General features: G+C 42.7%; 1 protein-coding gene across 12 annotated transcripts in view; it reads left to right on the top strand.

The window, feature by feature from the left end:
* PTPRT (protein tyrosine phosphatase receptor type T) overlaps positions 1-14,759 on the top strand; it is a 433,706-nt gene that overhangs the window by 293,822 nt on the left and 125,125 nt on the right. For all 12 annotated transcript variants that reach the window (XM_056549647.1, XM_056549653.1, XM_056549644.1 and 9 more), the window contains exons 8-12: positions 9,608-9,904; positions 11,762-11,871; positions 11,964-12,165; positions 12,283-12,385; positions 13,716-13,989. In XM_056549647.1, the coding sequence (XP_056405622.1) occupies positions 9,608-9,904; positions 11,762-11,871; positions 11,964-12,165; positions 12,283-12,385; positions 13,716-13,989 (986 nt within the window). The remainder of the gene's footprint in view (positions 1-9,607; positions 9,905-11,761; positions 11,872-11,963; positions 12,166-12,282; positions 12,386-13,715; positions 13,990-14,759) is intronic.

Below are 14,759 nucleotides of genomic sequence, written 5' to 3'. Positions count from 1 at the left end.
CTTTTTGTCCCTCTCCATATCAGTCAATCCTTAGCTGGCATTTATCTTGCCGTATCGCCTTGTACACATGCAGAGTATGCATGTGTTTTTTTTTCTTTTTATTGAAAAATGTTATTGAAATTTTTGGATTTTTTTGGTAATATTTATACAGAATAAAGCAAAGCATTAAAAAGCAACAGCTGGAGCAGGATAAACAAGTGAGTCATCCAGCTCACCTTCCCTGATGTAAGGTGCTCGGACCGGTGCCCGGCAAGGCATGCAATATTGAAGAAAGAAGGTACAGAGGGTCCAGCACTTCGTTGCAAGCAGCTTTATTGACCATACATCACACCATAAAAATGACAGTCAGTCGCTGTTTCAAGCGCAAGCGCTCTTCCTCGGTGACCAAAAGGCAACCAAGCAAGGCTATAACTATGGCGGATCGAAGGAGCCTGAAGGGGCCCAAAGGTCTCTTTCTTATAGGAGTAGACCAGTGCTATAAATAAAGCAGTTAGGGGCCCTGTTACAGGTTTTGCTTTGGGACCCCTTGTCATCAAGTTATGACTATGACTACAATCATTACGGAGGAGATCTACCATGGGCAAAACTGGAATATTCAGAGAAAAAAATCGGTTAATTAATGGTCTAAATGATTTGCACAGAGTTTATAATATATTTCAGCCAGATAATTTTGTTTTTGTGCTTAGTGTGCTACAGTGTAGGTTTTTCTCTTCTTGAGGGTGTGGTTTCTTATTAGCATGTGTCCGGACATAATGGGAGTTGTAGTTTTGTGGTAGCTGGAAGCACCCTGGTTGTGAATCATTGTCCTATCCTGTTGATTAATTATTACAATAATACACCCACCATAGAACTCAAATACATATTGGGAGCTGGTATTTATTATTTTATTTTTATTTTATTTATTTATATAGCGCCTACAGATTCCGCAGCGCTTACAATTATGGGGTACAAACAAAGACAAGTATCAGACATAATAATACACAATAACTATTCAAACAAGAGGTGTGGGGATATGTTGAGGATATGTTGAGGCCAATTAGAGAATGTTATAGGCCTGTCTGAAGAGATGTGTTTTTAGGCCACGTTTGAAACTATGGATGTTGTTGTTGAGTCTGAGGGATTGAGGGATGGCATTCCAGAGAACCGGTGCAGCACGAGTGAAGTCTTGGAGACGGGAGTGAGAAGTTCGGATTATAGAAGATGTTAGTGTGAGATCATTAGCAGATCGGAGAGAACGTGTAGGATGGTAGACAGAGATGAGAGAGGAGATGTAGGGAGGTGCAGCATTGTGGAGAGCTTTGTGTGTGAGACTGAGGATTTTGTACTGTATTCTGGACTGAATTGGTAACCAGTGTAGTGACTGAAACAGGGAGGAGGCGTCGGTGTAGCGGCTGGAGAGGAAGATGAGTCTGGCTGCGGCATTAAGGATGGACTGGAGAGGAGAGAGTTTGGAGAAAGGAAGGCCTATTAGTAAAGAGTTACAGTAGTCGAGGCGGGAGTGAATCAAAGCAATAATGAGAGTTTTAGCAGTATAAGTAGTGAGAAACGGGCGGATTCTGGAAATGTTTTTGAGATGCAGGTGACAAGAACGTGAAAGGGACTGAATATGGGGAGTGATAGACAGATCAGAGTCAAGTATAACTCCAAGACAGCGAGCCTGCTGCCCGGGAGTTATGGTAGTACCACATACCGAGATGGAAATGTCAGGGTTAGGTACAGTATCAGCTGATGGAGAAAAAACAAGAAGTTCTGTTTTAGAAAGATTTAGTTTCACATATAAAGAGGACATGATGTCTGAGACGGCAGAGAGACAGTCACTGGTATTCTGTAGGAGTGCAGGGGTGATGTTGGAGGAAGAGGTATAGAGTTGGGTGTCCTCAGCATAGAGGTGGTACTTGAAACCAAATCTACTGATGGTTTTTCCAATGGGGGATGTGTAGAGTGAAAAGAGTAGAGGACCCAGGACCGATCCCTGGGGAACCCCGACAGCAAGGGGAAGAGGAGAAGAAGTAGAGCCAGAAAACGAGACGCTAAAGGAGCGGCCAGAGAGATAGGAGGAAAACCAAGCGAGAGCAGAGTCCTTGAGACCAATGGAGCGGAGACTACTTAGGAGGAGTTGGTGATCCACAGTGTCAAAAGCCGCAGACAGGTCCAAGAGAATCAGTAAAGAGAAATTTCCATTTGATTTGGCCGTCAGAAGATCGTTAGAGACTTTGGTTAGGGCCGTTTCTGTGGAGTGAAGGGAGCGGAAACCAAACTGTAAGGGGTCAAGGAGAGAGTTCTTGGAGAGATAGCGGATAAGGCGGGAGTAGACCAAGCGTTCCAGGAGTTTGGAGATAAAAGGGAGATTTGAGATGGGTCGATAGTTGGCGGCACAGGACGGGTCCAGAGACTGTTTTTTCATTAGTGGGGTTATGATAGAGTGTTTGAAGGAGGAGGGAAAGACCCCAGAAGAGAGGGAGAGGTTAAATATTTTAGTTAGGTGACAGCTGATAGCAGGAGAGAGAGACTGAATGAGGTGTGAAGGCATGAGGTCACTAGAGCAGGTAGTGGGGCGCGCGGAGGAGAGGAGCCTGGAAACCTCATCCTCCGTTGCAGGCTCAAAAAATGAGAGTGATGAAGAGGAGACGTGGCTGGGAATTGGATCAGAACTTTTAGGGGACTGGGAGAGGATTTCATCACGAATGTCATCGATTTTAGTTTTGAAGTATTTGGCCAGGTCTTCAGCACAGAGATCAGTGATTGGGGTGTGTACTTTAGGCCGAAGAAGAGAGTTGAACGTGTCAAAAAGGAGTTTTGGGTTGTTAGACAGAGAGGAGATGAGGGAGGTAAAATATGTTTGTTTGGCGAGATGAAGAGCAGGGTAATAGGATTTAAGCATGAATTTATAGTGCAGATAGTCTGAAGAAGTCTTAGTTTTCCTCCACAGACGTTCAGCACACCTAGAGGATCGCTTGAGTAAGCGGGTTGTTAGCGCGTGCCAGGGTTGTTGCCGTCTGTGTCGGGAGGTTCGTGTTTTAGAGGGTGCCATTTGATCCAGGGTAGACTTTAGGGTGTCATGGTAATGTTTGGCTGCTAGATTAGGGCAGGAGAGAGAAGAGATTGTAGAATGTCTATCAATTGACTGGTGTTTATGGCACGCAGGTTTCTGTAAGTGTACAAGGTTGAAGTGTCTGAAAGAGGATAGGAGTTACTGATAGAGAAAGAGAGAAGGTTGTGGTCAGAGAGCTCAAAAGGAGAATTAGTGAATTTAGAGACAGAGCAAAGTCTAGAGAAGATCAAGTCCAGTGTATTCCCATCCTTGTGTGTGGGAGAGTCAGTAAGCTGTGAAAGGGCAAAGGAGGAGGTTAGAGACAGAAGCCGAGAGGCAGAAGAGAAGATTGGGGTATCAATGGGGATATTAAAATCACCCATGATGAGTGTAGGTGTTTCTGAGGAAAGAAAGTGAGTTAAAGGGGTACTCCCATGCCTTAGCGTTCTGGACATCGCGGCCACGACCCCTCGTGACATCACACTACACCACTCCATCTATGTCTATGGGAGGGGCATCACTCCCCCTCCATTCATGTCTATGGGAGGGGCGTGACTACCGTCATGCCCCTCTCATAGAAATGAATGGAGGGGGCGTGGTGTGGTATCACAAGGGGGCGTGACCGTGATGTTATGATCACGGCCGCCTACTCTAAGCGTTCTGAACAAAATGTTCAGAATGCTGAGGCACCGGAGTACCCCTTTAACTCTGAGGCTTAAAAATTCTTAAATCCATCTAAGATAATTTTGAAGAACTAAAATTAATCTCTCAATCAGTTTAGCCCCCGTTGGGTTACACTCCTTGCATACGAGATAGAATAAACTCTTTGTGACCTAGCAGATCGCATAGTGTTCTATCACATCCAGCAACAAATTAACTTGTTTAATTAGGGTCTAAGCATTTTCGCCAACCAGCCCTTGGGGTACGTGAATATCCCAAACTTCTGGCTGGCTGTAGCGCAGCTGTAAATGACTATTAGTCCGGCATTTTCACTTCCTGAGGCAACTACTAAAATAGTGCACGCCTTCACATCTCTTTACCGAGGATAGCATACATTTATTTAGGCTATTCTTAGCCAGGAGTGAACAGGATAAATACATACAGTAATAATCCATGCATGGGGGAAAGGGATGTGCCACCACAAAAATTAACAAAGAGGATTTTACTGGATTTGTAAATGTAGTTGATGTACAAATAGGGGGGTCTTCATGAGCACTGGTGTCTTGTATTGAAGAGCATCTTTATCCAAACACAAAAGTTTCCCAGTCTACACCAGTGGTGTTGTTAGGCCTGGACACCAGGGGCATGTGCCTGGTAGTCATGATAGAATATTTACCTGTAATGAGCAGGACCTTGTTCTGCCTGAAGAGTTAAGTTCTCTGTTGTTTGGCCTTTCATTATGGGTAGCTGTGACAATGCCCGGTACTATCAGGGGACTTGGTCTTACAGCCTTACATCTGTCCCTTGTGCCTACACTCTTCTCAGGTGCATATACATTTACAGCCAACCTGCCATTCATTGCACATGTTTGTTTTTCTCTATCAGCACTTGCTCTTTTGCTTTTGCTTTGCTATAATATGTGTGTATATTTGACCCCTGTATATTGTCTCCTGACCATTTTCCTGTCTTCTGTATCGTTACTGTGTTGCTCTCTCTGGTAAAGACTCAACCCATTGACTCTGATTTTACATTTGTTGGTGCATTCCCTGTCTGTATTTTGACTTGAGTTTTTTACCTGTAACCCATGATATTCCGACCTGGTTTTCTTGACCATTGTACAGTGCAGTGATGGTCGACCAGTTGTTGCTATTTAGGACAGATAGGCTAGTAGGGAAAGGGGTTCTGGGTGAGCTAAGGGACAAACTGTTTCCTACCCTATGTGACATGACAATAGGAAAACTGTTTAGTACCTGATTGATTTGATACCTTTTTATTGGTTAAATAGATTACTGATGCAAACTTTCCAGACAGCTTAGATCTCTTTCTCTGGCATTGTGCGGTCAAGTTGTCCCCCAGGTGAATTGAGTTTGCATGCACATGTTATTTCCTATTCTTTGGTTGGGGTAAACTTCAAGTCATGTGATAACACCTTTTAAAATTACAGCTCATATATCTATTACAAACATGTTGCAAATATGGGTGGGAAACAATTTTTGGAAATGGGCTGTCAAGGGGTAGTCGGGCAAAAAAAAGGTAAGGAAAAATTCTCTTCATCAATTACTGCCATAATTGCATAACTTTTCATTGTTAAAAGAATAATCTTGAGCTGCGTATTTTCTACCAAAGACTGGATCAGTTTCTCACCGAACAAGGCAAGTCTCTTGTTAAGAAACCTTTAGGAAAAGCTTTCCTGATCTCAGAAGACAAGACCTGATCCTATACCTGCTGTAATACAGTCAGGAGCATGAGCCCTCATTTGCATTCAACCATGAGATCTCTTATAGTCGAAATTTCTTTCTTGTTGGGCTTAGATCGGGCAGTCAGGAAGGTGTTCTGACCTGATCCCCCGTAGGGTTATGGAGGTTGAAGAAGTGTAGCGGCTCTGTTGAAGAGTCTGTACACCAGACAGCTCACAATATATGAAAATCCCAATGGATGTTTGACAGTTCTTGTAGCCGTTCCCGCTCCTGCTGTCACAGAGAGCCGTAAATAAAATATTATTCTGTTGGTGAATAATAATCAGTGAATATATTTTATTCCATAGTCCTGTACAAAGGAAGAAGAAAAACACTCAAGCTATTATATCATTAGTAAGAATGAAGAGGGATCTTACACGTTTCTTGTCTGTCATAGGCAATAAGTGGCTCATTTCTTCTAATCAGTGGCTTGCGGAATAATAGTCTAATGATGTGACATCTCAAGCCCCTGAATATGTCTAATATAATTATTACACCGTCCAAATCATCACCTTTCTGGAAAATCAGATATCGCTCAACACCTTATACATGGTCTTTGTAACCATTTTATTAATTGTTAAATTGTAGTATGTATATGAGGGTGGTGAAGGGGTTGAAAAGGGGGAATTACATGGTCTCCAGAGAAGTGGATAATTTGTAACTCATAGGACAAGTGTCAGGTCTTGGCAGAGGAGCAAGACACCAGGCTGTATGAGTGACATGGGCACTGTGACACATCTCACTAGGGAGCTGGCACCGTCCGTAAGATCCGCGCGGCATGATAACGACAGAGTTCCCTGTGATTTGGCTTTAACATGGGCACGGGAGAAGATAACTTAAAATCAGGGCAACAGAGATGATTGAGCGTGAGATTGGAGACAAGCTCGTGATGAGGTTGGTGAGGAGATCTTGGGTGGGAAAGATCTGGGATTGACAGTCATGTTGTGTAGAGAGAGAAGTAGAAACCCAAGAAAAATAATTGCATGATATCACTGTGTGAAGCTAACGGGGCTCAAAGACACAATGATAATATGGCCAATGGGATTTTGTGTAGCAGAGTATTACTACCCTATAGGTTTTCACACTCTCATCGAGGGCTCCATAGTAGCCGCATAGTCTGTCACTATGGTACATACACCCTTGAATCTTCCCCAGGATGTGGAATCTGGACTTCTGCTGCCAGGGGGTATCAGGTCGTTCTACATGCATGGTTCCAGTGTGGGTAGTGGCTGGCCCAGTGGGCCAGGGGGTGCTGTTGCATGGCAGCAGGGGATCAGGCAAGAGAGTGTGGTGAACCAGGAGAGTTGTGGGGTCTGTGGTGTTGCGGTGTTGTAAGTGCAGGGTCTGGTGGTATTAACCCTTAGATCGTGACGCCAGTGTGAAGTTTCCTTAGTGTTAATGGTCCTACCGCCAACCGTCCCAGAAACGGTAGGGAAAATAATGGAATGTCCACAGCAGACCTTATGAATAAACTGAAGAACTTTATTTGAAGATTTTATGCAACAGTCTTTATACATAACAGTCTCTTAAGAGGTAACCGGAATGCAGGTTCCTCACAGGCTTTGCTCTGACTTTGAAGCAATGAGATTTGATGCAGGCCACTGTGCTACTAATTATAATATTCTAGCTGGTAGTAGTCACACAGGATTTGGTAGATTGAGCTTTGCAACTCACGGTTTAGTGGCTGCAGGTTCTTAGGCTTTGGCCTAGATAAATTGAATGAAGTTATGCTGATTGTGCTTGCTTGATAGTCCGGAACTATGAGAGCGAATTTACAGACTACAGCCCTTTATATAATAAGGGACTGGACTAAGCTCATTGGTCAGCAAACCTGTAAGTCCTGAACCCAGTGAACTCTGGGTACATCACATGATCCTGGAAGGTCCGTGAATAATAGTACAACCATAATTATAGTCACATGACCTGCTAAGGTCCTATACATTTATAAAACCTATGTATTTATATTATCTTTATATATTAAATAATATACAATTTATATGAGGCGACCAGGGGTAAACCTTGCAGAAGAACCCTACGGGAATGAAGGGACTCTGGCTGAGGGGACTATAGACAGATACAGGACCATTTCCTGTACCGGGACACCACAAGAGTGTCATCAAACTGGGTCAACCATGGGAAAGGCAATAGAAAACATAGGAATCAGGCAAAGGTGCTTCAAAAACAGGCAAGAAAGTTGAAACAAGCGGCACAGGTTTTGGGTCAGCAATCTGGGGAAGGCATAAATGAGTTTATACATAGAGATGAGTATGCCAAGCCCGGCAAACCCGGTTGGGCTCAGAACTTTAGGGAAAATTCGTGTCGCAGAACTTTTGCACTTTCAAGGCTCAGCTTGCGTGAGCCTGGCATTGATGTTTTTATTAGCAGACATAATGACAAAAAATACCCCAGTGGAGAAACAGGTAAGTTCCCAACTCTAAATAACACAAGACCCCTAACCAGGGATCATTACTACCCTTTCTTTATATCCCCACATGAAAACGTAACTTTTATTTGTGTTTTAGAAACAGTACCGGTATAACCAGAAATTGAAAACACCAGTGTCGCCAGTCAGTGATAGCTATGTAACATCACTATAACATCATCATTTCCTATCACTTGGACTCACCGCCTGTAAAAAAAAAAAAGAAAATGAGCTTTTACGTAGTGTTGAGCACGAATATTCGAAATGCCAATTTTTTACCACCAATATCGGCATTTCGCGAATATTTAGAATATAGCGAAATATATTCGTAATTACGAATAATCGTTAGTTTTTTTTTGTTTTTTTCACAGTACGCATCACAACAATGATGTGTACTGTGTAAAAAAAAAAGTGATCATCCCTCCCTGCATCCAGCTTGTGGTCCAAAGAAGACTCCAATAGTATTTACTGTGTGAGTCGGTGTGGAGCGCGAATATTTCGTATATGCGAATATTCACGAATATCGTCACTTCCAGAGGACACTGATCCCTCCCTTCTTTTAGGTGAAAGATATAATTGCACACGCGCACTATGCTAATTTCATTACGAATTTTCTCATGGAAGAAAAAGGGAGCGATTATGCGAATTTCGCGAACATAGGATGAATATTCGTCCATACATTCATGAAATATCGCAAATTTGAATATGGCCTCTGCTGCTCATCAATACTTTTACGTCATATAGGTCACTGTTTTTGGCTGTAGTCCAAACAACAGATGATAATAATGGACCGGCGACACAGGCTTATTAAAAGCTCAAACACATAGCCCCCCTGACATGTTTCCATCCTCAGAGCTTCATCAGGGGACTGGGCTAATGGCTAATAAAGCACTCTTAAATATATAGTTCTGGCTACAGAAAGGTGGGGGACAGATTAGCAGTGTGGGACCCCTAAAGGGGTACTCCGGTGGAAAAAAAATTTTTTAATCAACTGGTGCCAGAAAGTTAAACAGATTTGTAAATTACTTCTATTAAAAAAAATCTTTACCCTTCCAATACTCTTTAGCAGCTGTATGCTACAGAGGAAATTATTTTCTTTTTAAATTTCTTTTTTGTCTTGTTCACAGTTCTCTCTGCTGACACCTGATGCCCATGTCAGGAATGGTCCAGAGCAGGAGCAAATCCCCATAGCAAACCTATGCTGCTCTGGACAGTTCCTGACATGGACAGAGGTGTCAGCAGAGAGCTCTGTGAACAAGACAAAAAAGAAATTAAAAATGAAAAGAATTTCCTCTGTAGTATACAGCTGCTAATAAGTACTGGAAGGGTAAAGATTTTTTAATAGAAGTCATTTACAAATCTGTTTAACTTTCTGGCATCAGTAAAGAAAAAAGTTTTCCACAGGAGTACCCCTTTAAAGGTTGACCCAGAATGCGCTGAAGCATAGTAGCAGCAAGAGGCCCGCAAGGGTCAGCAGAGGGTGGTGACAGGATGACCAATGGCTGACAGTCGTAGTTTTGTAACATCTAGAGTTCCACAATTTGAAGTCTACTGTTCTAGAAGAAAGCCAATTGCCATGTTTTTCTAATACTGAACAATCCCATTAAGCCGATTTCCTTATTCTGCCTCTGTTCCAGGATCAACATCTCTTCAGGGCTGAGATTTATTTTCTTACATATTCCCTGAGGCATGAAACTGACACCTTAAAAAATTCCATTATTTTTCAGCTCATAAATGTGTAATTTGTTTTGTCCACAGAGCCCGTGCATGGACCTCAGAATGTGGAGTTGGTGGATATCCGGGCACGACAGCTGACCCTGCAGTGGGAACCTTTTGGCTATACCGTAACTCGATGTCATAGCTATAATTTAACATTACACTATAGCTACCAACTAGGGGAGGAACGAGTGGAAACTGAGGAGCTAATTCTGACTTCAAGTCACTACACCTTGCGGAGTCTACGGCCGTACACCGCTGTGTACCTACGACTTGTCCTCAGCAACCCTGAAGGGAGAATGGAGAGTGGGGAGGTTGTTGTGCACACCGAGGAGGATGGTAAGTACTAGATTTAAAGGGGTATTCCAGGAAAAAACTTTTTTGATATATAAATATATATATATATATATATATATATATATATATATATATATATCAATTGGCTCCAGAAAGTTAAACAGATTTGTAAATTACTTCTATTAAAAAATCTTAATCTTTCCAATAATTATCAGCTGCTGAAGTTGAGTTGTTCTTTTCTGTCTGGCAAAAGCACTCTCTGCTGACATCTCTGCTTGTCTCGGGAACTGCACAGAGTAGAAGAGGTTTGCTATGGGGATTTGCTTCTATTCTGGACAGTTCCCGAGACAGGTGTCATCAGAGAGCACTTCAGAGAACAACTCAACTTCAGCAGCTCATAAGTACTGAAAGGATTAAGATTTTTTAACAGAAGTAATTTACAAATCTGTTTAACTTCCTGGAGCCAGTTGATATATATATAAAAAAAAAAATTTTCCTGGATAACCCCTTTAATACAAATCTTTGAATTGCATATAGGGTTGCCACCTTGCCGGTATTTTGGGCAACCTGATGGTATTTTTATATTAAAAATACCGGCAATGCAATGGCCGGTATTTAACCAACGAATCCTCCAACTCCCGGAAGGTGGCACCATATACTATACCAGTGTTTCCCAACCAAAGCTCCTCCAGCTGTTGCAAAACTATAACTCCCAGCATGCCCGTACAGCCAACGGCTGTCTGGGCATGCTGGGAGTTGTAGTTTTGCAACAGCTGGAGGCTCCCCTGGTTGGGAAACATTGACCTATACTGTATACCACTATATAGTCCAACATGCTGGGAGTTGTAGATTTCATTTGGGGCAGCTGCTGAGCCACAGGCTGTATCAGGGCATGCTGGGAGTTGTAGTTAGTCACTTACTGCAACTCCCTAATTTAATTAAAAAAAATTTGATCAAAAATTCCCATCAAAACAAAAATGGTTCTGTTAAAGGGGTTATCCAGGAAAAAAAAATTTTTTATATATCAACTGGCTAAGATTAAAAAATCTTAATCCTTTCAGTACTTATGAGCTGCTGAAGTTGAGTTGTTCTTTTCTGTCTAAATGCTCTCTGATGACACGTGTCTCAGGAACCGCCCAGTTTAGAAGCAAATCCCCATAGCAAACCTCTTCTACTCTGTGCAGTTCCCGAGACAAGCAGAGATATCAGCAGAGAGCACTGTTGCCAGACAGAAAACAGCAACTCAACTTCAGCAGCTTATAATTATTGAAAGGATTAAGATTTTTTAATAGAAGTCATTTACAAATCTGTTTAACTTTCTGGAGCCAGTTGATATAAAAAAAATTTTTTTTTCCTGGAATACCCCTTTAAAAGCTACAGATTTGGGCGCAAACAATAAGCCCTCATACAGGCCCGTATAAGGAGAAATAAAAAAGTTATAGGGGTCAGAATAGGACAAAAATGTGTATATCCTGTGATGTCACGCACATATAATGAATTATGCAAATTTGCATGGCCAGTATTTTTCTGCAAGAAAGGTAGCAATCCTAATATGTATGTAGTTTGTAATTTGGAAATTCATAATGTCTATATTACAAGATCCATAGAAAATGTAGATATTGACATGGGTATACCCATCTTGTTAAAGGGCTCCCCAGTCAGGGGTGTCCGGGGTGGACTGGAAGCTGAGACAGCTGTGCCAAATATTTTACAAAATGTTCCCAACTTGAACGGGAGTTGCGTATGCAGGGTAGCACTAAGAGCTGGCCCTAATGTCTTTGGCTTACCGATCATCTCCAACAGGCCTAAGGGGGCGTGGAAACCCTTTTAGCCAATTGGAATCACTTATACATCAATTTCTTCCTGGTAAATATTAACTGAAACTGTGTACCCCTTTAGTGCCCGGTCCAATTCCTTTGGAGTCCATACAAGGGGGACCTTTTGAAGAGAAGATTTATCTGCAGTGGAAACCTCCCAATGAGACAAATGGGGTCATCTCCATGTATGAGGTACCAAGCAAGTGTCCATTGCCAGTTCTTCTACATACGAATTATACCTTTGACCTGTAACCATACCTACTTTATGCATCTTCTTCCCTCAGATCTCCTACAAGGCCGTAGGCTCTCTAGATCCAAATGCGGAGCTGGCAAATCAAAAAGGCCGAATCTTCAAACTGCGCAATGAGACTCATCATCTGTTTGTGGGGTTGTATCCTGGATCCACCTACTCATTTACCATAAGAGCGAGTACTAGCAAGGGCTTCGGACCACCCGTCACAACACGCATTGCTACAAAAATCGCAGGTTCCTAACAAATTTCTCTCTATTTTCCTTGTATTCTCGTGTACCTTTTGACCACCTTCTGTCCCTTTTACAAGACAATGTCTTCTTTTCTAACAAGTGTCCCTCTGTCCCTCGTAGCTCCTTCTCTCATTGATTCAGAAGCCGAGGCTCCTTTAAATGAAACGGAAACCACTATTACAGTTTGGCTGAAACCAGCACAGTCTCGGGGGGCTCCTGTAAGGTAAAGTATTTATCCATCCAAGTCACATCTCCAGTGAGGGCACATGGACAGTCATTCCACAGATGGACGTGGTGCATGTCTCATTGATTTGCCCAACCAATATCATACAGGAGATAGCCTTTCCTTTTGCAAGCAGTTGCATATAGGACTAAAGTAGTTGCATATAGGACCTGCCATGGGTGACGTTATAGAAAAAGCAAGGACTATGTGGTAAATGGAGAAGAAAATGCCAGTGGCCAACTGCATCTCTCTCAAATACCATCCCAGACATTTATGACATACACACATATTTGGTTGTTATTCTTAGGTGGTGGCCCCAGAGGTGGGATCTGTATCTATCAGACATTCATTGTATATTCTGTGGATATGCCATAAATGCCTCAGATGTGAAAAAAAAACTTTTAAATTGTAGAGGAACAACCTTTCGATATTACAAGTCAATTAAAGAAACTTTCTACACATTTTTGCTGCTAAAAATCAGCTCACTGAGAGATCAGGTTACAGCCAATTATAGAAGTTTATGGAGAGAGGAGGGGGAGGAGAAGGGAGCTGTACAGTAAGATAAAGGCAGAGAAATGCTGCTGAAAGTGTTATATCGTAGCCCAGTGCTTGAGCTTGCAGTTCTTATTACTGTTCTATAATGTCCTTTATGCTGCTGCTTCTGAGTGGGTGCCATAGAGACACAGGTGAGCAGAGTATCTGTATCTGTGTGTGTGCTGTGAATGAGAGACATCATGGAAGGTAGTCTCCACCCACTCGTTAAGTTAAAACTGTTAAAATGCCATATACATGTTATATAATGGTCAGAAATAGTGTCACTCCACATGTAAAAATGTTTGTCTAAACATGAGTGGCCATTTAAGTTCTATCTTGCTTTTGACTCTGGATCAACTCTAAAAGGAAGTGATATAGGCAACCCTGTATCAAAGCCTCCACCATTAGGGGGTCTTCATTTTCATGTCTCTAAATATTTCCTTGAATCTAGTACTAATACTTGTTTCTATAATTGACTTTTGTAGTAATATTGCACTGTATCTGTTCCTGTGCTCAGAACAGCCTCGTTTTTTTCAGTGCGTGGACAACCATAAAGCGTTTCTAGCTAAGTAAGCACACAATAAGACAGTCTCATCAATCTCTAATGAGCAGCTGGCCTTTCATATTTTCCCAGAAATCAGTCCAAGCAATACAGATCCTAATAATCTAATGATAGTTAATGAGCCCTGTCTTCTTTTCTTCAGATCTTTCCTCTCGTCTGTTTGCATCTACACTCTGCAAAATATTTAATCCCTCATTTAATGTCGTCCCTTTTCTTATTGTTCTTTTCCCACAGTGTATACCAGCTAGTGGTAAAGGAGGAGCGGACACAGAGGTCAGGGAGGGCTGCAGATGGCAGCGGGTGCTTCCCAGTACCGGTCAGTTACCGGAATGCCTCAGTTATGGAGTCCTCCCATTACTTTGCGGCAGAGCTGAAACCGACACAGTTGGCCTCTTCACAGCCCTTCACGGTTGGAGACAACAGGACCTACAATGGATACTGGAATCCACCTCTTTCCCCTGTGAAGAGTTACAGCATTTATTTCCAGGCTTTGAGTACAGCCAATGGGGTACGTGCATAATTTTCACTTGATTTCAAGGGTTTACACGTTGCTTAAAGGGGTACTCTGCCCCTAGACATCTTATCACCTATCCAAAGGACAGGGGATAACATGTCTGATCGCAGGAGGCCCACCGCTGGCGACCCCCCACAATCTCGGCTGTGGCATCCCAGACATCCGGTGCACAGAGCGAACTTCACTCTGTGCCGGATGACTGGCGATGCCAGGGGGGGCTTTTAACGTCAAGGACCACGCCACACTTGTGACGTCGCAGTCACACCCCCCTCAATGCAAGTCTATAGGCTTACATTGAGGGGTGCAGCCTTGACGTCACGAGCGGGGCGTTGGCGTGACGTCACAAGCCTCTGGCACTGCACTCGAGTGCAGCAGGGATTTCACAGGGGGGCCCCAGCAGCAGGACCCTCGCAATCAGACATCCTATCTCCTATTCTTTGGATAGAGGATATGTCTAGGGGTGGAGTACCCCTTTAAATAAGCCTGTGCCTTCTCATGGGTAGTGTAGCGCTATAAGTGCAGATTTGTTGGAAAACAAGCCAAAAAAATGACTGAAGGGTCTTTTTGGCCTTTTTCCATTGAATTTTACTGACCCAACTAGTTGGTAATTTAGGCCTCATTCACACAACATTTTCATGTTTATGTTGGGCTCTGTCAACATCCTGTAAATGGAAATGCAAATAGTCAGGTTGGGCTATATATTGACATCCCATTTCAACAGGTAGCTGACTGTGACAAATTTAGTGCTGGATGTAAACACCAAA

This window comes from Hyla sarda, chromosome 13 (genome assembly GCF_029499605.1).
Source record: "Hyla sarda isolate aHylSar1 chromosome 13, aHylSar1.hap1, whole genome shotgun sequence".
In the NCBI taxonomy this organism is placed as follows: Eukaryota; Metazoa; Chordata; class Amphibia; order Anura; family Hylidae; genus Hyla; species Hyla sarda.
Note: the sequence above shows the minus strand (reverse complement) of the source record. Positions and strands in the feature narration are given on the sequence as shown.